Raw genomic sequence first — 27,517 nt, forward strand, 5'->3', positions numbered from 1 at the left:
TATACCGGTTCTCTTACATCACAGGATTAAGTTAACACCTCGCACTGTAGTGAGACTGTGACCGAGTTTGATCTCAAGACCTCAAATAAACAAGGTAAACAAATTGGTTTACCTTGTTTATTCATTATGGACAAATTGTAATCGTTGCTGGTACCTTGGGCTGCTGGTATCTCTCGGATTGTGAAACCATTCAAGCAGCTTGGTGTCAGAGGCCACTCCAACTTTAACCATGTAGGAGTGGGGTTCCACTTTAAAGGCCCAATAGTGTCTGCAAAACAAAGGAAAAACATTGTTAGTGCAGGGATGGAGGTTATGATGGCCAGTTATTTGCCAATAAACTATTTCTGATTTGTTCTCAACTGATTGGAAAAATGGACTACGTGAATTTGAAAAATACCAGGTTGAGTTCCACCTCTGCTCCATCTTAAATATTTCAAACTCTGACTTGCCAATATATTCATAAATTAACTAAATAGATCTCTGCTTTTGTTTCATAGCCAACATGTGTGCATTTTACACTTTCTTACATTGAGGCTCATTTCAGTGTTAATTGAGCAACGCAACTGCACATACCTTCCCTGAGAGATTCCGGTGTCCCCAATTATGTAATCTAGGCTGATGTAGCTGCCCGTCTGCACACGTTCTGCTGCAAGGAGGTAGGCCATTCCTGCCACGCTCTCCACAGTGTCTCGTCGCTTATTTAGAACCAAACGCTCAGTGCTGAATCCACACTTGTCACTGAACAGGAAGCCAAAAGCTGCAAGTGACGAGTGGAAGAGAGAATAAGCCAGTTGATCAGGGAGGAGAGAGCAAATTGGGAAAAAAAAAAAACACAAAGAAAGAGTATTTAACTTGATTCATTTGTAACACTGGGTAAATAGCGAAAACTGACACAGGAGGGCGCTGTAACACAATCCTAACACTGAAACAAAGACCCACTTGCCCATTGAAACTGAGTCCTTTCTGCCATTTAAGAACCTCATCTGCTTGAAATTAAATGCATGCTATAAATAGTTCAGGGGCCAAAGGCCATATTTACCATAATCCAGGACACATACAAGCTGACATATTATGCCTGTTCACTCAACCATCCCATGCAATCTGAAGCCAACACAGGGGAAATTCATTTTCATAGAGGGAAGTCCCAATAAGTGGAGCATGATTGTAGTATATTTCTGCCTAAAGGGTCAATAGGCAGCTACGCAGCAGTTTTATGATATGTCATCCTTATCCAGTGGTACTGGAGACAAATTACTTTAAAAGTAGCCCTTCAAGCCCATTGGCTATTGAATATGGTGATCCATGTATAGCCTCATTAAAACATACAGTGACAAAAGAAAAAAAAAAAAAAAAAAGGAGTATTTGATGTCACTGTCATGATCATGTGCGTCTGGCTTTGTCCATTTTAGTCTGACTCCAACCACTCATTCATACACATACCTGACAGCACAGAAATGTGGAATTTAAATATAGATAAATGACTACGTTTTTGCGGGACACAGGTCAAAGCCCAGTTGTATCCAATTAGAAAGATGTTGCACAAGCTAATTTTAATGCAGACACACAAGAGGACAATGCCTTTAAAAAAAAAATTTCATATAATTTTAAATATTAAACATTCCTGCTTCTTGTCCATGAGTGAGGAGTAAGTGGTATTACTACTGAAAGGTCCACAGTATATCCAACTCGCTGTATATATTAGCTAAAGCTGAACAAAGCAAGGAAAATTGAATGATTGCCAAGTAGGAAAATAAAACAATGATACACTCCCTTAAGGGGGTCAAATTTGAAATGAAGTTCAGCAGATGGTTGAGGAAGATTTTTCTCTTCTTTTTTAAATCCAAATTCCCCATTGCCTTTCTTAAGCTTAACTTGCCAGCAACAGATATAACTACAGGTTTCTTTTCAAGCTGTGGTGCTGTACTCCCACACATTCAGACAAAAGCCAAACTGGTTGTAGCCATGTGGAACTCACAAGCCATTACCATGGTGATCAACTAAAAGCAGCTCTGTGCTTCATTACCTCCATCATGCAAGCTTCAAGAGAATTAAAAATTTAACAAACAGAAGCATCTGTCGTCTGATAGTTTTGAGCCCTGTGTGCAGGACTAACACAGACCTGAAGAGAATGAGAGCAAGCAGCTTCTTTGGCCAAAAAGAGGCCCAATAACAGGGGCTAGTTCCCCAGTCGTTCTTTTGCCTATTAATTATTGGACTTGACAACACAACAACAGCTTGTACTGACTGAACTTAAATTTGATTTAACATCAGATCAAACATCTTCTGCCTCCCAAATTCCTTTTGGATCTGAATCATAACATCTCCCCACATGTCTCAGAGCTTACCGGGTGCAGGTGGTGTGTGGAAGGTGACCTCGGGGCTGTAAGGGCTAAACATGGAATTCCTGCAGCTTCTGACTCTGAAGGAGTACAGGCTGTCAGGGTCCAGGTCATCCACAACAGCGCTGGGTCCATACACCCTGTCTGTAGCCCTCCAGATGCCATTGTCCTCGCCATCCTCCTGGGACGGGGATTGGCTTGGGCCTCTGAGTCTGGAGAAAGAGGATTAGAATACATTTTTGGGCTGAATCCCCCCCACCCACATAAAATAGCCTGTCTGTGGCTCTATTTAGTCCTCCACTCTTCTCTTGCAGTTGTGTTTGAACCGACCTGCGATACTCAAGCACGTGGTGATCTGTGGCCAGGTGGTCTTCAGACAGCCTCCAGCAGATAGATGCCTCATTATAGACTCTGCTGTTTGACAAATCAATCAGTGGAGGGTCTGGAACTTGAGAGAAAGAAAGCAGCTAGTTATTAAATGAAAGCCAGAGAAAACATGTATAGTGGAGCAGAAATGGAATGATATGTCAATACCAACTTTTTTTAAAATTATTATTTATTTTTTAAAAACAGTTTATTTTCTGCCAATGGATGTAAGAAAATAAAAACACAGATCAATAAGGGGAGGAAACAAGAACTCAAGGGAACTATGGTAAAATTCACTAATGCTTAAATCATGCTAAATACTGCACTTAAGCTTCAACTTGGGTTTAAGCAAATTAAGCAATGAAAGCATGGCAAAGATTAGATTTGTTAAGGTCAGAACTTTCTTCTCTGGAGGATGGACAAGACTACCTTGCATAATGGAGCTTAAGAGGTTTCTACACCAACTGCCTGGAAATGCACTTTGGAAAAAAATAAAAAAACTCCCACCACCATGTCTCTTACAGTGAACATTTCCTCTATCCTACTTTGTGAGCACAGTTAGAGTCATTTGTCCACTTGCTGAAAGAGGAGACTTCCTGAGAGGGATCGAACATCTAGCACTTGCTTTACATTCATCAACAACTTCCGCTGTGTCCATATTGATGTCAGACATACTCAGTGATGAGTTCTATTAAAGGGTTTGCAAGATTTTACCCTTAAATAGAAATACATTGCTGTAACCATCTTTCTCTTCACAATCAGGACATTTTCTATACAGCACTTCTTATAAGATCTCCACCCCCCACTCCCTCATCTTTGTTGCATTTTTCACCCACATTCTCTTCTTCACCCCAATTCCCACTTTTCTAAAGCTCTTTTCGTCCAGCCAGCTCTTTTCAAAAAGCCCACTGCTTTTTCATTAATGAGTAAAATGCATGTGGGTAACAAGCTTTACTTTTTAAATACATAATGCAATAAATACATTTTTAATAAAGACTTTGTTGTCAAACCTAAACTCTGTATCTTTATATTCAGCAAAGAATGGATGAAAGCTACATAAGAACAGCAGTCTTTTTGTTTTATCCCCCTTATGTCTTGCAAAACCAAATTTCTTGAGTCAAGATAATTAGAAGCTCCATTCCTTCATATGGATTAGTCATCATGAGGGAAAGTATTGAGTTAAAACTTCCACACAAAATCATACACAGGCTTTTGTCCGTTTCATACATGACTTGCAACATAAAGTCCATGAGAGGATGTTAGTCAAATCTAAACTTTGACTCCAAGTTGGACCAGTTGAGAGAGGCTCTGACCTCTGCCTGACATTTGAGGAAAGAAACTTTGAGATGGAACACAAAAAGAGCATTTACACTTAACACACTCTTTCACAGCCCCTCGAGAAGCACAGCGGTCAAAAACTCGCAGAACAGCAAAGTTTCCACTGGAGTGGACAAAGCTTTAAAGGGATTTTATGACCAGGAAATATAGACAAGCTACAGGCATCAAGTAAAATCCAACGTAGGGTGCCTTATACACAAACATGACTGCTATGCAGAAACTTTGAAATGCCGAAAAGAACTAGCATGTTTCTAACAATACCGAGGGGCATGTATCCAGAGACAGCCCTGGTCTGTCTACTGCTGCATTATCAGCCAAGGCTTAAACTAAATTACTGCAGTATAGAAGTGCCTCCACTGCATTTCCTCCACCGAGTTCAGCACGTGCCACTGCAGACAAGTCCTGCCGGCCAAAGACGCAGCAATACCTCTGCCACACAGCTGCTGCGAACAGCACCTTCCCAACAAGGATGCAGCAGTAATTGGTTCGGACATCATTTTTACGTGGAAAGCAAAAATAGCAAAAAACTAAAACTAAAGCCTTTATTGGCAGCGACTATTGCATCATAAACAAGGTCTGTCCTTAAACAGAGATAAACACGAAGGTTTTAAATGCACGATATGTGGAACAACTTTACAGAGAACATGTGCATAAACGTTTGTGGCTTTAAAAATAAAATCTTAATACTTTCCTGTTTGCAGCTGTATTTGATTGAATTGCAGGACTTTAAAGGATAAGACCGGTTTTTTGACATTGGGCCCTTGATTTCACATTATAACATGATGTTCTACTCACCCCTGCTTGTTGTTGGTCATTTGGAGCTGTTCCGAAGATATTCGCGAGGCGTCCGGCTGCTCTCTTGAGATATTCGGCCATGAAACGGTTTCCTATGGGCAAGCTCATACAGGCACAAACTATGCTGTTTATAATTTATTAATTACTCTACACCAGCACTGATAACGTGGAGGTGCGTCGCTTACTTAAAAAAATCCGGGTTACTAATTTTGAATTTTAGCCGAATGAATAAATAGGCAGCAGGTCTGTGGGCTGCCTGTGGCAGTAGCACGACGAGGACGTCAGTAACACCCACTTTACGACAAAAAAAATCAAAATTACAATAACCCGGATTTTTTTAAGTAAGCGACGCACCTCCACGTTATCAGTGCTAGTGTAGAGTAATTAATAAATTATAAACAGCATAGTTTGTGCCTGTATGAGCTTGCCCATAGGAAACCGTTTCATGGCCGAATATCTCAAGAGAGCAGCCAGACGCCTCGCGAATATCTTCGGAACAGCTCCAAATGACAAACAACAAGCAGGGGTGAGTAGAACATCATGCTATAATGTGAAATCAAGGGCCCAATGTCAAAAAACCGGTCTTATCCTTTAATACCATTCACAACACTTTTTACTCCGTTTTGAAACAACTTTTTTTAATTCCATCTATTGCATTAATACATTTTCTGTCACCTTCAAGAGCTCTGAATAGCTTTGTTGAGAAACGTTATACAAATAAATTCCGCCTTGCTCAGTTTTTGGGATGGTCCCAAAGCCCACTAAACGGTCACCAAGTATGACTGAAACAACCGTCACAACTCAGTGTCACCATGTGAAGCAAAGACTTCTTCTGCTCACTGACACGGGAACCTGTCTGATAAGAGGTGACCTTTGAGTCAGCCTCGCCACGATTGACATTTGGCTGCATCTGGCCAATCTCCAACATGATTGTTTTATGGAGATAAATAAGTAGGATTCAATGTATATATGACTATGCGTCTGTGTTAAGGCAGTATTAGTCGATGGTGTAGGCAAATTCAGTACAATATCTACCAATTTAGGCACCAAGATGCATGTAGCATCTTAATCTGACAAGGATTAAAGACGTCACAAAATCAACAGAGCGGCTGTATGATAAGCACCAGCATGGAGACTGGAGGTTTGTTTTGGACATTTTAACTTCAATAAAAGTTAATGGACATCCCAAAGAGTTCAATGGATCGCATCTTTAAAAAAAAAAAATAATAATAATAATAATTCAGTTTTTTATTTATTACAGTGAATTCATGAGTTTGTTAAAGAGATAAATGTGAAAAAAAAAAAAAAACCTTGCCCAAGTGTTCTGACAGTGGAACAGTGCAATACAAGACATGAATATTCCTGTTTATTGAATACATGTCATTACAAATTGCTCTTTTCTGCCTCTTCATCACAGCCTTAAAACAAGGGGCTACCTGAAACGGCCTTTGAAGATCAGCAGAGGAAAACGGGTAGAAAAATCCACTGCATCTGCAGCTTGACCTGCTTATCCCAATTACCTGCCCACAGACAAGCTCTGACTTCTTAGCACACTTCACATGGTTGTGCATGTGAGGAGCAGGTGATGACAAACAGCTTATTCAGGCCTTCATGTTTTAAAGAGCAAATGTTAAAAGCACAATCACTAAGGTACGCAGGATGAAAATGGCATCGCACAACAAACTGGACGTACCTCCACCAAAGCACATCTCTTTCAGTAAAGTTTCTTCTCTGGATGTCTCCAGCACAAACTCATCAAAGCAGGGGTCAGCTGCAGGATGGAAGGTCCTCAGAGAATCTGTGGCTCGCTGGATCCTAAAAGCATACAAGGCAGACGACATGATAAAAACTCCTATTCTGGGCTTTTTTTAATATGCCTTTTAATGATAGGACAGCTGGAGAGAGACAGGAAGCAGGGGGCAGAGAGAGGGGGCAGACATGCAGCAAAGGGCCGCTCGGTGAGGGACTCGAACCGGGGCCAGCTGCAGCGAGGACTGTAGCCTCTGTACATGGGGCGGCTGCTTAACCCACTACGCCACCGACCGCCCCAAAAATTCCTATTTGGAAAAGAAAACTAAATATGCCACAGCATCTTAACCTTGTGTCAAACATTTCCCAGATTATCCAAAGCTGTTAATGCAGATCAATTAGCCAGCTTAGAGCTGAAGACGCATCAACGCACTGCACTGAGTGGACACTGCAGCACAAGTCTTGACTCAGTTGCTCAGTTTGGTAACCTCAGAGCACGTGGCTTGGTGTTCCTGATGAGCTCAACACCAAAATAAACACACCAAATCCAACTTATGAAGAACACAAAAACAACATCTCTAAATGATACACAAAATACCTATTGTTAACTCATTGGCTGCCAGCCATTTTCAGGTCAGAGCCACCCATACTGCCAAGTGTTTTTCAGTATTTTGACTGATTTTCCAAGACCCACAGAAAAGTGTGTCTTATGACTATGTACACACCGAAATTACCAAAAGAAAGAGTAGACTCTCTTCTTTGATCAGGAAAAAAAAATTTGTTTCTACCATTTTCAGTCTTTTAGTAATAGACAGTAGAACATAGGTTGGTTTCACCAAAATCAGCTGTTTGCACAAAAAAAGAAAAAGCGTGTTTTCTCCATTTTTTGGGTCAAAGTGGCACTGCTGCCACCTTGCGGGTAATTTTGCCAGTATATTCTCTGTTTAGTGTTTACAAGCCTAAGATTTAGTGACGAACTCCGCTAGATTGTCCCCCAGCCCGCGCCGTTAAAAAACGCAATTGACGTCTATAGACGTCTTTGGCAGTGAACATTTTTTTTTAAATTGACGTCTATAGACGTCAATGGCACCGAAAGAGTTAATGTCCTACAGCATATCATGATAAAGACCAATTCATCTATGTGGTTAGATAACAATACCCCCCCCCCCCCCATTTCAAAGGAATATTGCATCACGTCTGTTAGTTTTCTTGTAGTTAAAGTATCTTGTAGCTGGTGAACGTATCGACTCAGGAATGTGATAAATGATTTGGCCAATAATCGCCCCGCTGTGTACCTGACATGCAGCTGCTTTGCAGTTTGTACAAAGCAGGATTGATCAGTCTCTTTCAGCACCTCCTGGGCGTAGCCCACCAGACCACTGTTCTCCAGCATACCCTGGTAATCCTCCACCTGGGAAATATTTCATTTCATATATTTCAATGTCATTATAAGCTAAATAATCATCATGGTTTAATACAATCCTGTGTACAAACAGTACGATGAGGAAAGAAGCACTTGTGTTGGGGATTGGATGCAGAAATTAAATGAAGTGTGGTATTTTATACCTGGCCTTTCAGTTGGTCCATGCGTCTGCTACGAGACTGTTCGATGGACCTCAGCATCTCGGATTTTCTTTCTTGCAGAGTTTCAAACAGACGCTCAAAGTGCTCGTTGGCTTGACGTTCTGCCAGCTGTCCATTTTCCTTTAAGATGACAATGGTTTAATTTTTTTGTTAAATGCAAGTAAATGTATTGCCCTTTTTACACATCTCTGTATGAAATCAGCGAGGAAGCATTTGTTCAGAATGTCAAGTTAACCACATGGTCATAAAAATTTCTTCTTTTATAATAATGTTACTAGTAAAGATTCTGTCCCCTCCACAATTCTGGCAAGATTGTTGAAAGAAAAAAAAAAAAAAAGAAAAAAATTCTACAATAGTGCGTTACCGTTTTTGGCTACGGTAGTTCAAAATTTTGATACTTTTACTAAATTGAAGCTTTAGTTTGTAAAATACAGATATTGAATGAACAGGGCTTATACTTCCAATGCATTAAAGTTTGCAGTACATACACAGGTAAAAATGACTGCTATTCTAAAGAAGTTCTGAAATGCACTGAAAGGGTATGTAGCATTTAGCACTCTTCATTCAGGTCCAATGCAAAAGTAAAGAGGGGAACAAGCTTTGACACTGAAACAGAAATGCGTTTCCTTGTTTGTGTGGTTTGCATACCGTTTGTTTAGTGGCCTTCCTCATAAGTACACAGTGTTCGTCTCTCTTTACTCATCTGACTGGTTTTGCAAAACCTATTCTCATATTTCTACTCTTACAAAAGACTGATCTACAGAAATCAGCTCACATATTCATGCTGCTTTAGAGCAATAAAATCAACTATATTCAAAAAGTGGTATATGAAGATGTGTTAGTACAACTAATCCTTTGAGAAGATGGGGAGAATCTGAAGAAAGTAATAAAGCATCAAAGAAAAAAAAATGATGAAAGTGTGAATGTAAAGATTACAGATCAATGGCATCCTTTGCAATATTCTAAAAAGATTAAAACAAAAACAATTTTGAGAAGGAAACAGAAGAAAAACTAAGAGACTGGAGTGCCCAAAAGATGTTGGACTTGCAGTAGCATGAGTCAGCTCTCTCACCTCGGTCTGATTGATGAGCAGCTCCAGCTCAGTAATCTGAGTCCTGACCTGGTCCTCTTTGCTGATGAGGTAATGGATACTCTTGGCTAGCTTCTCCTGCGGAACGAGAAGATCAGCAGCACAAACAGTGAGATTCTTGCAGCCTTAAACTGAGACGCACACAGCACCGTAGAGACAATAGTTCAAGGTACAAAGTGCTCCCATTCATAACCATCTGTTCTGAAATTGATCAGATCTCCATTTTCCTTGTAACATTCACAACTGCAGCTATAAGTACCAAATTAAACTTCTGGACATGTGACATGTACGTTTGTTTAAAAAAAAAAAAAAAAAAAAAAAAAAAAAAAAAAAAAAAGAAACGCAACTAAAACCCAAACCATCTTCTGGCAGACAAAGGTTTCCCAGGACTGCTGAGGATATCTGATACATGAAGTAACAATGCACACATACTGATGGGGAACAAATGGCCTCCTAAAATATTCATTGTCACATTGTGTGTGTGGACACAAACAAACAGACCAAATTTCACAGATCTAGGCCTCGACTTGCTGAACCACCTACAGTGGCTTTCAGCATCATTTTGGCTGGACTAGGATCAGACTGCTCTTAAATACATTTCCACAGATGTTTAATGTCGGTGTTGCCCAACCCCATCACAGCAACCCAACAGACCTTAAACATAATTGTCTTGGCACATTGTCTATATGCAAGCTAAAAACACCAGAACTGATTTGAATTGATTCTGGTGACTGGCAAAAAACAAAAACAAAAAAAAAAAAAAAATGATGACCACATGCAGGTTTGAGCAAACCTGGGTCTTAATTTCCAAAAAGAGACAGATAGCAGTCTGGTGTGCAAGTACAGGTCAGACATTAATATTACAACAGAAAGGAGATCCATGGACCAGTCAGTCAGCTATTTGTTTCGGCATGAGCATCACACATAAAGAGGCTCAAATTTGGGTAAAGTGTGTAAATGGAGTGATGTTTGCACTGCATTCTTATGTAAAGCTACAATATCAGACTTAAGAGCCATCTTAAGCCAATTTAAAAAAAAAAAAAAAAAAAAAAAAAAAAAAAAAAACCACCACAAAATTATTCAGATATGAGTAAAAGCCATCAATAATTCCAAGTCAAAGATAATTTCTTGGCCGTGATGACATCAAGCCATGTTTAACAGTTCCACTTGTGTGCAAGTGGAACCCCCCGTTATCATGAGTCTGTGTTGGGTTGCATTCCAATTCACTTAGCCACCTCAGATAAAACTAACTGGAGTGTCTTCAGCCGACACTCGCACAAGTAACCAACCCATCTTTTCCCAAAGATTCAAAGTACCTTGAGGATCTTGTAGGCACTGCTCATAGTTGTCACTTTGTGGTTGGCGTGGGACCCTCCCAACTTGCACAAGTGACACACTGGTCGCCTGCAGACCTCACAGTACATATTCACCTTCTCCATCTCATGCTCCGGACACATGAGCACCTGAAACATTTAGGATAACACATACTTTAGTGGCCCAAAGAGTAAATTTGTTTTGAGCTCAAGTGCTAGACACAGTTGTGTACTATACAGTCAGTTACATAAGCTACATTATCTACAGAACAAGGAGAAGTTAAAATTAGACCAAAGAATGCATACAAACATTCAGCTGCAGTGTTTGACAGTACAGATTACTGTGTTGGTTGAACACAGCATGGACCCAAAACCAGCAGAAGTAAAACAGGAAAAAGCCAGATTACTGGCTATATAATCAATTAAGCAGCAATAGATAAAATTTCAGGGAACAAAAAAAAAAAAAAAAAAAAAAAAAAAAAACATTTAATCAGCATTCATGGTTGAGAAAACTAAACGAATGCCTGACAGATAGTGATGCTTCCTACCTTGGGCCTAAAATTTGTGGTGGGACCAACATACTCATGTTGGGCTTTGGGCGTGCCCCAGGGGTGATGCAGCTTGAAGCACTCATTACAGTAGCTGGCCTTGCAGTCCATGCAGCTCTTTGTGGCCTCCTGCTGCTGTGGAGGTTTGCAGATGTTACACATGATTGCGACGGCTGCGCGGGCAGCCTGTCGGTAGCGCTCAACAATGCTCTCCAGTGTGACGTTGCGAAACAACATGCTGATGCCGCGCTCGCCCAGGTCGATGTCGTGCTGGCAGCCTGGGCAGGGGATGGTGGTCACCCGAGGAGTAACGGAACCTCTGCGCCAGCCCGGGGACGAGATGGAACCTTAAGGAGAGAAATAAGGAAATGAGTGGGGGAAAAGGAAAACTACAACATGGGTTCACAGCCTGAGGCCACCCAGTTTCCAGTCTTATCTGAGGCCCTATTTGGATATGTGAGCAACAGTGTCTGAAAACTGCACAGAGCACATAGTTTCCAAAGGAGTCAAATGGGGGCTTTGAAAAAAAATTAACCCCCCATATTTGTTCAGATTCTGGGTTACATCATCAGCTCTGACTTGCCAAGTATGATCTTATGGCAAAAATGCTTTTGTGAGCAGCCTACACAAATAGAGCCTCAGCTTGTTTCCCTTTGTGCTTTTTTCCCCACAATGACAACTACTCAGCAGAAACATGGGTATGGGGAGCAAAACACCAGAACAGGCAATGGATGGAGCAGTTGTCATTCAGGGAAAAAGAAAAAAAAAAAAAAAGTCAAGGAGAAACAATCCAAGAGTACTGGGTCAGTAATGAGGAGTGACGAGATACAGGAGAGTCATGGAAGATGGCATCCTTGGAAGTTTCAGAGAAATACAATTTTTAGGAAGTCCAACTCAGTAGACAGTTACCACAGGAAAGACCATTTCAAGTGCAAACAATGATCTGGACAAAGCAAACGGATTTTGTTTCACTGAAATGAGCGATTGAGAAAATAAGATTTGAAAGACAACACAGCATTTTGAACGCCAAGTGACGTAACTTAAATACACAGACAAAGTTTTAAATAAAAATTTAAAGCAAACCGACTTTAAAAATCAAGTGTCCAGTTCAATGCATCAACACTTTCCACACAAAACAAAAAAAAATAAAAATCTCTTGAAGCAACATTGCTTTCAAGAGATTCTCACACTACTGGTCTTGTTACTGATGCAGCAGCATCATAACAAGGCAGCGACACATTAACATGAGGTGCACAAGGTCACTTCACAGACACGAGCAAGGGCTGTAAGACACAGTAACCACTCAAAGCCAGCAAAATAAAAAAAAATAAAAAAAATTGCTTCACGTTTTTGGGGGACAGGGGAAGAGAGGAGTGCTGGATTTATCTCAGTTTGCAAGCCAGAATTTCCACTCCGTTTCCGAGGACCTGAAAATTAAATCAAACACTCCTCAGGTAAGCGAAAACACTTTGAGACAACATCAATAAGCGCTTCTGCAAAGAAAGGTGCAGCTCAGGGAAAAGCAGTGGCAGAGCAGGTGTGTGATGTGTAGCCATGTGACATGAGTACAACTGGAACCTGTAAAGGTGCAGGGACGGCTTATTACATGGTGTTAAGCCATCTGTGGTAACAATAAACTGATCTGCTGAGCCATTTTTGGCCACAAATTGTCTTCCAACTTGAATTCATTTGATTAAAAGGTTAGCTCAACTTTGTACTGGGATGATATGATAAAAAAAAAAAAAAAAAAAAAAAAAAAAAAAAACACAACAGGAATGAGGTTGATTTTCTGTTAGGACTCTAGAAGTGGGACACAAAGCCTTCATATGAACCAACGAATAAGGTGGAGGGTCATTTTCTATTCTGAGAAGGGGAGCATAGATGACTTTATTCATGAGCATGTGATGCAAGGACACGGCACACTGAGTGGGGTTCTCTGGACAGGACAGAAGGTGCAAGCGTACAAGATGCAGACAGAAAATGCCTGCAGCAGAGTGTGTGTATGTGTGTGCTGAGTTGTGGATCTGCAGAGGGAGGCAGAGTGGAGGGCTGAATCTGACAAGTCATCGTGGATTACATTTTTCCACTGGTACAGATACACTACAGTTATACAGTAAATATGATTACATTTACAAACAGGGATTTAAACAATTATTTGCAGATTCAAATTTATTGAATTCTTGCATCTCTGGTACAAACATTTTGCAACGTTCGAGGGGGACTTGTATAAATATGCCATCTTAAGAAATTGACTGGCGAGTTGTGAGCAGTTTGTATAAAAATGTAACAAATAGGAAATCTAGTCAACTTTTGCGCGAATATACAAATCTGAGTTCGCGTTCAATCCATTTTTATTAGAGCTTAGAGAGAAAAAAAAAAATTCCTTTTGTTCAAGATCCATTTTGAACAATTTTAGGAAAATATACTTTAATCATTAAAACACTACTTCTTAAAAACATCCACCGAGTTCAGTTAAGTTCATTCTGATATTCGGTCTTATTCGACTTGGCTGGCACTGATCCTTCTTAAATCATTATGCCCAAAGTTAATAGAGGTAGGCTTTAACGAGACTATTCTTCAACTGTTTCGCAAACCCTGATGATTATCGAATGAAGTAGAAGGAATACCCTTCAGGCAAACAAGTTCCAGTCTGAAAAACGATTAGGAACCGTGGCAAGCCCAAACATATTGTGGGGTTTTTCTACATACATGTCTGTTGAAATTGGAAACAATGGAGACCTACAGTTCTCGTGATTTACAGGATGAATACAAAGCTCAGTTAATGAATACTCACACACACACATTCCTGTCTCATTTCAACTCCCAGGAAACTTCCTCACCCCTTTGCCTCTAATTTTGGTCCTTTGAATTCCTTTTTGGTACTGGGTGAGCCCACCTCCCCTCATTTTGCACTCACGCTCCATATAGAATACCATTTAACACTACTCAGTGGGTGTTTTTAAGGAGATTTGAATTAAGCTATTTGTACCCATTAGAGTGTATCCCAAACAATAAGATCTGTTTATTCAAAACTAGTTCAGTGAGTTTGTATGTTTGTGTGGAGGGGTCTTGAGTAGACTATGTAGAGAAAAAGGTCAAACCAAACTAGGGTTTCATAGGGGTTCTATAGTAGCACTGTACTCACTACTACAGCTACTCAAAACACGGATCCCCCGTCTACCTCGACTTCCAAACGACCTTCGCAGTGTGGCTGCAAGCAATGGACAGAGAGGTGAGGTGAGACCAACATGAAAAATGAAACAATACATAATGTGAAGTGATGTGAGAATCCACTCAACTTCAGAACACTGGAAAATGAAACCAACTTTAAAAAGAAAAGTAAACTCAAGATAAAAGTGAGTACAAGCTTGGTGAATAAACAAAAACATTTCATGGTGTGAACAGCTGTTAAAGTACAATTAACTCTTGGTTTTGGCATCTTTTTATGTGGTCGGCATGTCATAGCTTAACTTTACATCCTCAATTTGTGTAGGAACGGTTTAGGGGGAAATATGCTTACAAGTAAAATAAATAAACTAGCACAATCATAATCTTCACAGACTGACCAAGTGTGGGCATTGATGCAGATTTAAGGTCAAATTGTGGAACAACCCCCCCACCCAAAAAAATAACCAAGACATGGGGGGGGGTGTCAAGGGATTTGCAGCAATCCTAATTTTATCATCTAGATGTTTATCAGCTGCCAGATTTCTACTTTGAAAAAGTCCATTGACATTTATAGATGTTACAATTTCTTTCCCTCGCCTAGTTGGGAGCCAACTTGTCCAAATATTTTTATGCCACATGAACACATTACGGCATCTTTGTATTCCAACAGAGAGACTGTTGGCATTCAGACAAATCAAGCCAACAAACAGTCTACCAGCACAAGTACACCACTTGTGTCTTTTACGCTTTCATCTTTGTGATAAAAAAGGAGCTTCAGCTTCTGTAAAGATTAAAAAGCTCAGGATGGCATATTCTACTTCATGAGAACTGATTAGATACAGCTGATAAACTGCATTCTTTAAAAATCTATGTTCAGCTGTGAGAAACAGGCCTTTCTGAGAATTTCAGAAGCATCTTATATTACAACTTGTTGTCACTAATCATTGTGAACCACATTTAAAGTTGAAGAGCAAGTCTGACAGGCATAACAGTAACAAGCGTAATGCTTTCTGATCTTTATGCTAAGCTAGCCACCTCCAAGCCATAGCTTAGAATTTATTCTTAGCTGTTCCACCACAGGGGTGTCCATCCAATAAAACTGTTGGAAAGAAAACCAAGTGCACATTTCCCCAATATAAGAAAAAAAAAAATATTAATCCTTTAAAAATAAGTACTTTTAGCTACTTGAGTGCATTTACCAAGAGTTAGCTGTTGAACACTCAGGTTTTGAGCCCCAGTAACATAAAATTATACAATGACGCTGAAAAATGAAGATGAAGTTGCAGTAGCCACCTTCTCCTTTCCCAGCACAGCAAAGCTTGTCCAAGCTTCATGTTGATAAATATAGCCTTAAGTCTTTTCTTTCTTTTCCTTCATCTAATCCCTCATTCATTCCTCACAGGCAGCTTGCGTCACCATGGATACCAGTGATCTGATCTCCCTGTAGTGAAGGCAGTCAGAGGAATTATGAGTTTGCTCTGTTAGAGGCAATGCTAATATTGAACTTTGGCTTCCTTGAAAACACTTTACATGGAATTTGTGGCTCAAAATCAGATTGAATGCACTTGAGACCAATTCACTGACAAATCCCATAAAATCTTTGAATAAGCCATTCTGTACATTAAATGTACTTTAAGTGACACGACATGATCAATTAGAAATATAGATCATGTAATATAGACTTTACACCGATACAATGACCCCTGTAAGGAAGACGCGAGATTTGTTTACCCAAAAGCAGGATTTGATTATTTCCTGCGTCAGATGCAGTCCTGTCGGTGAAGAATGAACTCATTCAGGCTGAAGCAGCACACTCTGAATGGGGGTGGCTGTGTTTGAGAGCCCAGACTCGGTGGTTTTGAAGCGCAGCTGAATAGCTCACAAAAAGCTGTTCACCTCACTGTACTCTGGGGATTCTTGCTGCTCTGGCTCGCTAGAGGAGTTTGTCAATGTTGTTGCAAGGCGACGTGGCATTTTAGCTGACCCAAGACACTTAGTTGCTGTGCCTTAAATTCCATGTTGCACATTAGCAAATTAGGCATGAAACTTTTTGGAAGGTACGCCAAACATTTGTCTCTCAGCATCTCCTCCAGTGTTATGGATTAGTGCACATCAAAATGAGAGTAATTGTTTTAAATCAGTCTCACCAAGTTATTCATTTGATGAAAACTTTTCGTATTACCTCTCATCATGAACACCGTCTCTTTGTCCCACAGTAAAATCACAACTTAACTTGTGCAAAACCAACCAAAATTAAGTGTGTAGTATAGAATGTGGAGTCAAATACCCAATAAAAAAAAATTAAAAAAAAAAAAAACTTCAGTTACACACAAACTATCGCACCACAGTTTGTTGTTAGTACAAGATTGTCTGTTGAAATATGCACACAAGCAGGTTAAAAAGCACATTCCTTATTATATTTTAGGAGGCAATTAATAATTTTCCCTTGTGAAATAATGAGGACAAATTTAGAAAAAAAAAAAATTAAAAAAAATCTCCCTGCTTAAAAACACTCAACAAGGATGGTTAAGAGTGCAAATAAGACAGCGTTTCTAAGGAGATGGCCTGTGGCCCAGAGCTCTCAGGGGGGAGAAAGGCCGCCTTGTGTCCCCCATCGTGCCGATTTCGAGGCTTAGACATTGACCTGTCCAAGCCGAGCAGCAGCAGGGCCTTGTGTTGAGCTGAAAACTTAAACAACATCGTGATAAGTTAATCTAGCTACCTGGGCCCCCCTGTCTCAACTAAAGCTTTCCATCCCCGCAGCCTAGATTGGTTTTAAGAGTTTAAAATGCCTGAAAGGATCTTACGGACGTGTAGGGTTCTCATGTGTACATAATAACACTGTAAATAGGATTAAAGGTAGAGTGAAAATGATAGCTACTCCTCTGTTCCTTAAACATTTTAAATAAGCACACAAGCCTTTGTGTGATTAGAGGCAACGTTTGATGCCCTAGAGCCATTACAAGCAGACTGTAAAAACAGTTGGGGCTTGAGCGATCCTGTCAACCGTTTTTTTTTTCTTCCTCGTTTTGTTTGAAGACCTACAGCTCATCAAGTTCCTTTGCCCTCCATTTGAGGATTACAATAATTGCTGACTGGGTATTATGGCTGGCTGATAAAATTATTAAAGTCAGACTTATGTTTGTTTAAGTTTATCTAGGACAAGAAAGGGAGGAGGTGCTGAAACCCACATGCACACAATACTTGGCCCATTTTCTGCCAAGTACACTCTCTTAAGCCTATTCATTCCCAACCATCCATTCCAATTGGCTAAAGACTTGCTTGCTGGTTCACAAAATCCTCTTCAGAGACATGTTTTTTTGTTTGTGAAGGAAGCAAAAGTATCCCCAAGTTTTTAAACTGGTAGACTTGCAGAGGCAAGTGTCAGCTTTGAGCCACTCAAACCTGTCGAATGCAGCAAGTGAGATGAGTGCAGAACTAAAAGCTGCCGTCGCACGCAGGCCTGTTTGGCTGTAGGAATTAAGAGGAAGACCGTGTAACAGGAAGTCGGAGTTACTGATGGATGCAAAACACGTCATCTTCCGTGAAAGCCACCAAATATGGCCTTCGATATATTTGAGACGAGCATTATCTGTGGGCTTACCATTAGCCTCATCAGTTCACATCCCTCATAATCAGGCTGGTTCACAGCATCTCAGAAACCACTCAGACTAATGTCTAACACACGAGCTTTTCACGCTGGAGTAATGCGAGATCCACCTCCCTGCACCAATTGCTCCACAGTAAAAATCCTTGCCAGAAAGAACACGATTATTCCATCTGCGGGGAAAATAAGGCATTTCGGTTCCTTACCCCGAGACCCACCTGATCTCACAAGCCTGTCTAGCCTCTCCATGGAGGGGGAGGGCACCCTGGACCTGGGGCTGCCAGGCAGGGAGCACTCAGAACCGGCATCAAAGGAGTCCTCATGGTTCTGTATCAGCAGCTCTCTGACACACTTGTGGCAGACGCTGTGCTGGCAGGGAAGGATCAGCGGGTGGGTGAAGAGCTCCTTGCAGATCGGGCAGATCAGCTCCCTCTCGATGTTCTGGATCGGGACCTGAGGATGGAGACGTGGTTATTGAAATGCTGCCAGTGCCATCATTAAAAAGACACGATATTGTACTTTATTTTTTTTCTTCCTTTTTTAAAATGAGGCACCAACTCAACTCCTGTCGTGTTTTCACAAGAGATAAAAGTAAAATAAATTTAAAAAAAAAAAAAAGACCCAAGGTACACACAGAACCAGAAATAGCATCGCAGATTTGTGTTAAATAAGCTGGAGGCAAGGACACAGCTTTCTTTGATCTCCAGAACACCTCAGCTAAACAATACAGTGGGAAAATAAGACTATTGTCTGCCATTTGAGCAGCATGAACATTTTTCGCTGTGTCAGTGAGGTGGGAAAAGGAGGTTGGGTTTTTTTTTTTTTGGTGTCAAGTTTTAAAGGGGACATACAAGCTTTTTTTCCCCTCATCCCTGAGCATAGTTCCAATTTCACATCTAAAAACAGCACTAATACAGTCTCAGAAACAGCCAACCACAATGTCCTTACCATGTTGCTGATTGCATTACATAAGACAGGATTAACTCCGGCTAAATATAGAGAAACTGTAAAATTACATGTGGCCAACAGTTCACATTTCCACACTCAAAAAGACCACAAGATGATATTTCTGGGGACTCCAGGCCAACAACTATCCTCCCACGAGCAGCGGTTGATTGCTCATTTATTTCAGGTGGGGGAGACGAAAACAACAATCGATCTTCCTCCTGCAGACTGAACAAACACCCACTCAAACGCCTCCGCACGTGTTTAAAACATTTTTTTTTTTTTTTATGACAAGACGAAGAAGGATAAAGGAAGTTTAACACAAGCTGTTCCGAGCGAATTACTTCAGAAAAAAAAAAAAAGAAATGGAACAAAGACTGGAGTCAGCAATGAATGGAGAAGTTTTCACAATGCCTGCTCTCTCTCTCCCTCTCTCACACACTCCCTGCATGCAGGACACAGCCGCCACAGACTGGTCAACAATGACGAGTCGAAAACGTGTCCTATCATCTTCACAACTGCACGAATCCACTCTTTTCTCCCACTTACCGCGTTTGTGCTGTTGCGCCGCATCTCTGCGGTCATGATGAGGCAGATAAAAAAAAAGAAAAAGAAAATGCAACCTTGGTGTGGGGGGAGAGTAGACGAGAATGAAGCACCGTGGCCAGGCGTTTGAGTCCGAGGCTTTCACCAAACTTGTAGGACGCGAGAGCAGAAGATGCAGACGGGGCACGGCAGCGTGAATTTAAATAGAGTGACGCAGCGCCGAGCGGCCGTCAGTGCGTGGTGAATCAGCAGCCGGAGCGAGACAGGGGGTGGGAGGAGGGGTGGAGGGGAGGAGGATCTGCTGCCTTCATGTGCTCCACGTAAACTTCGTCAAGTCATCGCTCTAACTTGACTCCCTTTCTGTCGCTTTCATCGGGCACAGGTGGACGTCTGAAGTGAAACAATCCCTCCCCTCTTTTCAGACAGTTTCGTGCACATAGTGCTGTGCAAAAGTCTTGAGCCGTACCACTCATTTCTCTATATATTTCCAGGAGGGAGGGGGCAACAAACAAAAAGAGGAAATAAGCGCAGAAATGTACTGGGACATTTGTGAAGTATGAAAGGAAACTCAGTTGCCTGTGTGAGGCTAAAGCTGAGTTCAGTGTTTGGTATGAACACCTTTTGGGTTTTTTTTCTCACGGACTGAAGCCTCTTAGAAAGAAAAGCTTTCTTGTTATTTATTTTAGAAATCAGGGCATTTCAAAGTTTTCTGTCAAGATGATCCCACACTGGTTCAATAATGTTTAGGTCCGGGCTCTGGAGAGGATTCATCCCTCCATAAGACCTGTTCCCGCTGATTTCCAATGCAGTTTTTGTGTCACTGGGCACAACTCCCCCATTTCCCTTCCTTAAGAATGGCTTCTTGACAACCACCCTTCCATAGAGACCATTTTTGAGGATTCAGTGAACAGTGGGTGGGTCAACTGAAGGTCCAGATTAATCTCTCAGGCCCTGTTTCAGGTCTTGGCTGGATTTTTTTCTCCTTATTTCTTAAAGCGATACTCCGGAGTAGATTCAACCTGGGGTCATTTGAACCGTGATATCCAGCCAAGTAGCCCACCCGCAGTTTTTTCGATATTGGCTGAACATCAGCTGAGTTACTGAGTTATCCCGAATAGCTTCGTACAAGCGCTAATGGGACCTGGCAGTACCTCCAAAATTACCACACTAAAATCACATGCCATGACACCAAACTTCTACAGTAGTACAAATATGGTCTGTACTCACAAAACGATGCATTTGGAAGTTTGAAAATAGTCCAGGAGTTTATTATTATCAACACAAGCCTGATAGCTTTTCTGCTGCTAAAGCTGCGTTGACGTCACTTCTGGGAGCTGGGAGCTTCAAAGTAAGATGAGGGTTGATCTACTACTGTAGACAACAAAGTATATGCTATATTCTACGTGTTTTTTTATGAATTTTTATGTTGTAGAGTTGTGAAATTATTTTATCAATGGAGAAATTGAGCAGCCTTGCTTTGTTGTCTTGTCTACAGTAGTAGATCAACCCTCATCTTACATTGAAGCTCCCAGATCAAGGAAGTGACGTCGACGCAGCTTTAGCAGCAGAAAAGCTATCAGGCTTGTGTTGATAATAATAAACTCCTGGACTATTTTCAAACTTCCAAATGCATCGTTTTGTGAGTACAGACCATATTTGTACTACTGTAGAAGTTTGGTGTCATGGCATGTGATTTTAGTGTGGTAATTTTCTAATTTTGGAGATACTGCCAGGATCCATTAACCCTTGTACAAAGCTATTCGGGATAACTCAGTAACTCAGCTGATGTTCAGCCAAGATCGAAAAAACTGCGGGTGGGCTACTTGGCTGGATATCACGGTTCAAATGACCCCAGGTTGAATCTACTCCGGAGTATCGCTTTAAGGACATCAAGGGTAGTTCTTCTGCTGTAAACTGTTTTTAGGCCTGCCACTTCTTCTTTTTGTCCTCCACTAGAAGACATTATGCCAAGTTTTTTAGCTAATATGTCTGGGAATTAACCTCAAGAGCAGAAATACTATTCTATACCAGTCAAAGCATGTCATCTTTGGCAATTAATCACAGATATTGGAACACATGATGTGTCTGTGTGCTTTGAAATACTATTTAAAACTTATTTGTTATGTGTTGACATGACACTGGTTCATCTCTTGAGTTAGCTTCCTTTTTTTTTAATGCTTTATTAGGCTATGGTTAACAGTAAAAAAATATTTTTAAATTTTGAAGGACCTTGAGAATGCCTGGAAAACTACAGCTCAAAACCACTTAAAAATGACTAGAAAGTTTGGCTGCTGGAGTACAAAATATAAAGAAATGACTGGCACTGTATGATCAGTTTTTGATTTAAAAAAAAAATGTCGTTGAACAACATCACATGCTTTCAAAAAGAAAAGGTACCCAAAACAAGATTACAGTCCCCCGTTTTTGATTAATTTCGATTAGGCTAATAACCGACTTGCTCTTAATTCTCAACGTTCACATCAACTGAATAAACCAGGGAGTGATACTGCATAAAAACGGGGCTGACTGATTCCCCCCTTTCTTTTTTTTAAATAGTGCAAAGAAGCCTCAGAAATACTTATATTTTAAAAATAAATTAAATAAAAAAGCTAATTTCCAAATGCCAAGAATAATGACTAAAGAACTAAATATGTCCCTTTAAACACTCATTAATCTTATCGTGCAGTTTCGCAATTTAAAAAACAGTTCAGATGCTCCTCATACTGCTGCACTAAATGTTAGAAAGGACCGGTAAAACCATCCCACAAGACATCTAAACAGCTTCAGGGTGACTTGAGGCTGTCTGGAGTGGTGCATTTATTTATTTTGTTGCCAGTATCACACACCACATGATGAACAAAGTATGGCTCTCTGGGTGAAGGACAAGGAGGACACAACGTTTGAGAAAAAAGGGCCAAAACCCCCACATTTTTCAGAGAATCTACAGTCTTTATTGAACAAAGTTTTATAAACGAAGTAAACAGCTCTCATGGACTGCAGTGCATCTGTTTATTTATGGTCAGCAAAAAATAAAAAAAGAAAAGACAAGAAAAAGAAAAAGAGCAGCAAAACTAAATCAAGACAAAGTGGAGTTTCTATCAATCCTGTGAGGCTGATTTCAGGCACGGGTACAAGAGGCACTGAATGTATTAAAGAATTGTGGAACTGGGGACCCGTTGAAGAACGGCCTGAAGCACAAATCCAGCAACACAGAAGTCCGTAAGACTTGTTGGAAATGTGCCGCTGCAAAAAGGACAGCTGAAAACCTAAAGGAGCTTGAATGCAAAGCAATGGAGGAGCGACAGCCAACAGGTGCCAGAAGCTGCTCAATACAACAACTGTTTGAAGGTTGCCAATAAAGCCAAAGGCTGTGCGACTAAAATTAAAGTCAAGGTGGTACAATTGTACCTAGGCTATCTTTTAGGATTTCTTCTTTTTCAATATTTGGCAAAAAAAAAAAAACACCTTTTCTTGCCCAATTGTTCACTTTGTTAAATAGACAAACTGCATTTTTTTACAATTCAAGGCAACCAAAACCAGCAACTTTCACTGAGAGAATGTTAAACTGCATTTGGGTTAAATGCGTTTTTATGTGCACGCTGATTCTTAGCAGACCTTCTTTTTACCTTTTCACTATCTTAGTGCAACTGTTTGTGAAGCTCTGCTAATAGGCTTCTAATAAAACAAACAGTGCAGCGAGGTTTATGCTAATGTGATTAGTTTGTGCAGGCTATAAACAGAAGAACTGGACAATCAGAAAAAATTGTTGACCAATGTTACTACACTTTCTGGTTTGGTTCAATTCCTATATTTCACCTCATGAAAGAAGGTGTCATTGAATGAAAAACCAGGAGACCGAATCCGCCGGGGAGCATAGATGTCTGTGAAAAAAGGGATAAGGCAGTCGATGTGACGGCTATTTAGAGATTTCACATTTATTCAGCCGGTGGGATGAATTACAGAGAAAGTCCGCAGGAGCTCTGGAATTGTTACAACCCGGTCGGTAGACGTGAAACCATTTCTCTTAACGAGTTAAAACCACTCCAAAGACTGAAGTCATTCAAATGTAGCCCTTGATCGACTTTAAGTGTCAGCAGCAACTTTCCCTGCGATCCACCCAACAGTTGTTGATATATTTCCCTCTGAACCAAGAAGTGACACCAGGAGTGAAATCTGAGGATCTCCATCGGGCTATAAAGGTCTTCATATTAGTTCACGGCACTCTTTGTATTGTGCAACACTATATGCATCTGAAAAATCTGTCGTAAATCAAGTGACGAGACCTTAAAATCACAATAAGAAGAAGGCACAGTCTCCAGTGTCTGCAGATAGTGCGACCGTGAAGAACCATTACTGCACTTGTAGATGCACTTGAGAAACTTGAGATAAATTGAGAACAGACCAAGTTTTTATTGAGTAGTTTAAAAGCATAAGTACTTCATTCTTAAGCCCTAAACTTCACCTCACAGAATCACAAAAAAGGCTTCTCAGGTTCTCTGGAATCTGGTCTGAAAAATGAACTTATTGAACTTGCACGAAATGCTCATGAAAGCCACAACTTCCGTTCATTTTACAACCTTTGCCGTTAGTGACTCTCCCATTATTTTGGCAGGTTTCCAGATCTGGTTGTTGATTGATGCAGTGCATATTGGTTCTTTTTACTGTGTACCGGGGCCAACTTGCAAGTCAACCCAACAAGGTTTTGGTTGGAGAACAAAAAGGACAGTTTAAACATCTTGTGGACGGGAAAGTGTAACAAGTGTCCTAAGATGTTTCATCTAAACCACTGGCTAACATGTGCACAGTCATTAAAGACAATGTAGACACTTTTAGAGCTTTGCGGAGTCATTCATTATTCCACAAGAAAACAATACTGTGAGTAGGTCCACAGTGATTCTGTGAAACAGATACTGAGGGCAGTATAACCTTGACATCACTCCACGAAGTAGGGATCTGGGTTCAGACCTGCCAGGCGGTCATGTTCCCTCTGCGTGTTCTCCCCATGCCCGTGCTGCAGTGTTCTACTTGTGTCTAAAGATTTGCAGACTGGATTAATCTATAAACATGACTACTAGGGATTTTCTGATTAAATGCATCAACCCGGTGACTGAGTGACAACCTGTCCAGGGTGTACCTCCAAACAATTATTCAAATCTACACGGTCTATTCAATGGTGTCTACTAGTCTGTTGTAATAGATTGTTCTTTTACAGATATCCGAGTAAACCTCACTGTCCATTGTGCAAGATGGATCTGATCACATTCCAACCCATTCGGACATGAGGCGACAGGTGTGTGTGTGTGTGTGTGTGTGTGTGTGAACCTGCACACGTATAGGGTGTCTCAGGTGTTGATGGATTCAAATCTGACCCATTTCAGCAACTGTGGCTGCAATGATTCAATTTTCTGCTTCTTTTTTTTTTCTCCATTTTTTCCCATCAAATGCTCCATGCACCCATGAATGACTGTCAGATATTATACAAGCAGGAGACATACACATAAGCACATTCTGTTTATCTGAAATGGATGAAGAGCCCTCTTTCTATGCAGTCTCCCTCCCTCTCTCTCTCACACACACACACACACACCTAACCGAATGTCTGGCCTCACCGCACACCTGCTTCCAAGTGGCCTACATATTGACAGAAGTCATCTCCCTGCAGCACTACTGTAACTACAAACACACCCAACAAAGCACCTAATTAAACCAAGGATGTATATTTTATATTTATATATATATATACATATAGGAATATTTTCATAAGCCACTAAGCTTTAATCAATAGGGGGAAATTAACGTTGGGAAAGTCTCTCTGCATATATATATCTCCACGTCTGTGTACTGCAGACCTTAAAAATGTCAGCAAAAGGGGATGCATCCGTGCTTAATGATGTGTTGTAAAATAGATAAGCAATTATGTATTTTAAATGCTTTGCTCAAACAGGACATACAAGAATAGAACAGAATAGAGAGGCTGATTCCTACAGTTTGTGTTACAGCCAGTAGGCTATAGGTGTGGGTCTGACTGTACTCACTCCGTGTAGGCTAACAGAACAGAAATAGCATATCGATAAATTAGAATCAAATCCGCAAAGAAGATATAAATAAAGGATGGAATAGAACAGAAGGTGAGTGAGCATCCTTCTCCGTCCACTGGCAGCCCTGCGGGCCGGCCACGCGCTGCTGCCGTCGTTGCGCGTTGACAGGCACACCGCTCCTGTCAGAAAGACCGTAAATCATCCGGATGACACTCACCTCGCCCCGCTCGATCCGCTCTACGATGCTGGCAAACTCCGTCATATCCTCAGAGTCCGACATGGCTACAGATGGTGATGTGTGCAGATCAAACAGAGCCGGTCAAGGCGCACAGACTGTTGAAATGTCGACGGAAAAACACAGAAGATCTGCCGCTTAAAGAAAGAGGCTCGACAGCTTCACAGGGGAGGTGAGATGACATCAGGAGAAAAGAGCTGCTCCCCAGAGCGCATCCCCATCACCATCCTGTCTCCTCCCTCAGTCTCTGTATAGCGTGTTGGTCGGGAAAATCTACAGTACATGCGCCGGCTGCTTTTATATTTGAGTTGGCTTCATCTTGGAGGGAAAACCCCGCCCTCGTTGCTAACGTCTCCCCCCTTCTCCTCCTGCATCACCCCTCAGCGGCGATGTCTCGACTCACAGAGCTCTTTGTATCCGCCATCCATCAGCCCGATGCGAATGACTCCAGTTTAATCCACCAGTCACTATAAATAATCATAATAATCTAATTGGTAAGATTAAAAGGCGGGAGGAGGAGAGGGGCGCCTCAAATCGGTTTCAATCGCGCCAAGTGGAGTCGTGGTTTTACGCATGGCTGGAGACGCGCACATAAGCACCAATTTCTACGGACTATACGGACCAAATATGGGTCCTGCTGTTTGGTTTTGCATTGAAAAATCTATTGGAGACATTTAGAAAAACGCTGAAAATGGCTTTCCAATCTCAGTATCATTTTTGTGCTGGGAGAAGGTGCCTGCCTGTTGATTTTAGGGACTGGAAGACCGCCACTTGAATGCGACTCATTCAAGCAGTTGGATGACGTTTCTTGGAAAGAGCTGGAGGCGTGGGGTCGGATTAAGTTCGTGTTTTTAATTTCTCTGGCCATGCCACTTGTTCCGCGTCGGCAGATGGCCTCGCGGCCTCACGCAGACATATTCCGTCCACCCTATTGAGCACGTGAAGGGGTGCAAACGGGCAGACGGGGGCATGACAAAATGAATGGGTCTTCAAACTCTCCCCGATATTTGAAGAGATCACCACTGACTGACATCAGTGGAGCAACGTGGCTTAAAAGTTTCAAAGTGCTGATCATGAATATATAATAATAATAATAACAACAATAGTAGATTACCAAAGATGCAATTGTGCCTGAGGGGAGCATATGTGTATCTGATTTAATCAGTAAAAAGAAAAACTGAAGATCCTTAATAATAATAAAAAGATGACAGTGTAAACTGGGAATCATTATCGTCTGTTCCAGATTCAAGGACAGTTCATCAACTGGTTTTAAGTGCTTGTTCTCATGTTTAATATCTGGGGAGATGACACTTAAATGGCCCATAAAAAGCCATATGAACCACAGAGCTCTCCACCTAACCGAGTAAGCAATATAATACACCAACTGGCGCGCTTTACTGCGCAGAATGACTGAAATAACGAGAGTATGCAGTGGCATATATAGGTTTTGAAGCATCCGTCGCACCACTCAATGCGAAGCAGTCAATGAACTGCATTTGAATTCTTGTGTAGTAAAAAACTGCTTCACTCAAGAAGCATCAATACGTCAGAGAATGAAAGCAAAGTGTTCTGTCCCCTGGCCTTACATGTGTTTGACAATGAAACGCAAATAAAGAAGACAATGATGATAGCTTCAGGGTTAGGGTTTTTTTTTTTTCCTTCTTTATGTTACCAAACCAGATTTAGATGATCCTCAGTTGCATATTTACAGCATTATGTTACATATATGTAGAACATACCTCATGGGGGAGGGAAAGGTCTCCGTTTACAAAGCGCACCCAAACTGCAGCTACAGTTTCTAAACATGAAGGGGGGGGGTTACGATTTGTACATCCACTGAGCCACATTTTGTCTGG

At 41.1% G+C, this 27,517-nt stretch overlaps 1 protein-coding gene across 4 annotated transcripts in view; it reads right to left on the bottom strand.

Annotated features, from left to right (window-relative positions):
• trim36 (tripartite motif containing 36) overlaps nt 1-26,093 on the bottom strand; it is a 28,028-nt gene extending 1,935 nt beyond the window's left edge. Inside the window, exons 1-12 of one of the 4 annotated variants that reach the window (XM_075467795.1) lie at nt 25,644-26,093; nt 18,116-18,350; nt 11,123-11,469; nt 10,578-10,724; nt 9,244-9,339; nt 8,154-8,291; nt 7,883-7,998; nt 6,532-6,653; nt 2,670-2,787; nt 2,346-2,551; nt 574-757; nt 155-268 (exon numbers count right to left, since the gene is read on the bottom strand). In XM_075467795.1, the coding sequence (XP_075323910.1) occupies nt 155-268; nt 574-757; nt 2,346-2,551; nt 2,670-2,787; nt 6,532-6,653; nt 7,883-7,998; nt 8,154-8,291; nt 9,244-9,339; nt 10,578-10,724; nt 11,123-11,469; nt 18,116-18,350; nt 25,644-25,706 (1,886 nt within the window). In that variant the 5' untranslated portion in view covers nt 25,707-26,093. Of the gene's footprint in view, nt 1-154; nt 269-573; nt 758-2,345; nt 2,552-2,669; nt 2,788-6,531; nt 6,654-7,882; nt 7,999-8,153; nt 8,292-9,243; nt 9,340-10,577; nt 10,725-11,122; nt 11,470-18,103; nt 18,351-19,391; nt 19,589-25,643 lie in introns of those variants that run through there. The other 3 variants (XM_075467794.1, XM_075467796.1, XM_075467797.1) reach the window with 3 other exon arrangements.
• Between the last annotated feature and the right edge of the window lie 1,424 nt (nt 26,094-27,517).

This window comes from Odontesthes bonariensis, chromosome 6 (assembly GCF_027942865.1).
Source record: "Odontesthes bonariensis isolate fOdoBon6 chromosome 6, fOdoBon6.hap1, whole genome shotgun sequence".
In the NCBI taxonomy this organism is placed as follows: domain Eukaryota; kingdom Metazoa; phylum Chordata; class Actinopteri; order Atheriniformes; family Atherinopsidae; genus Odontesthes; species Odontesthes bonariensis.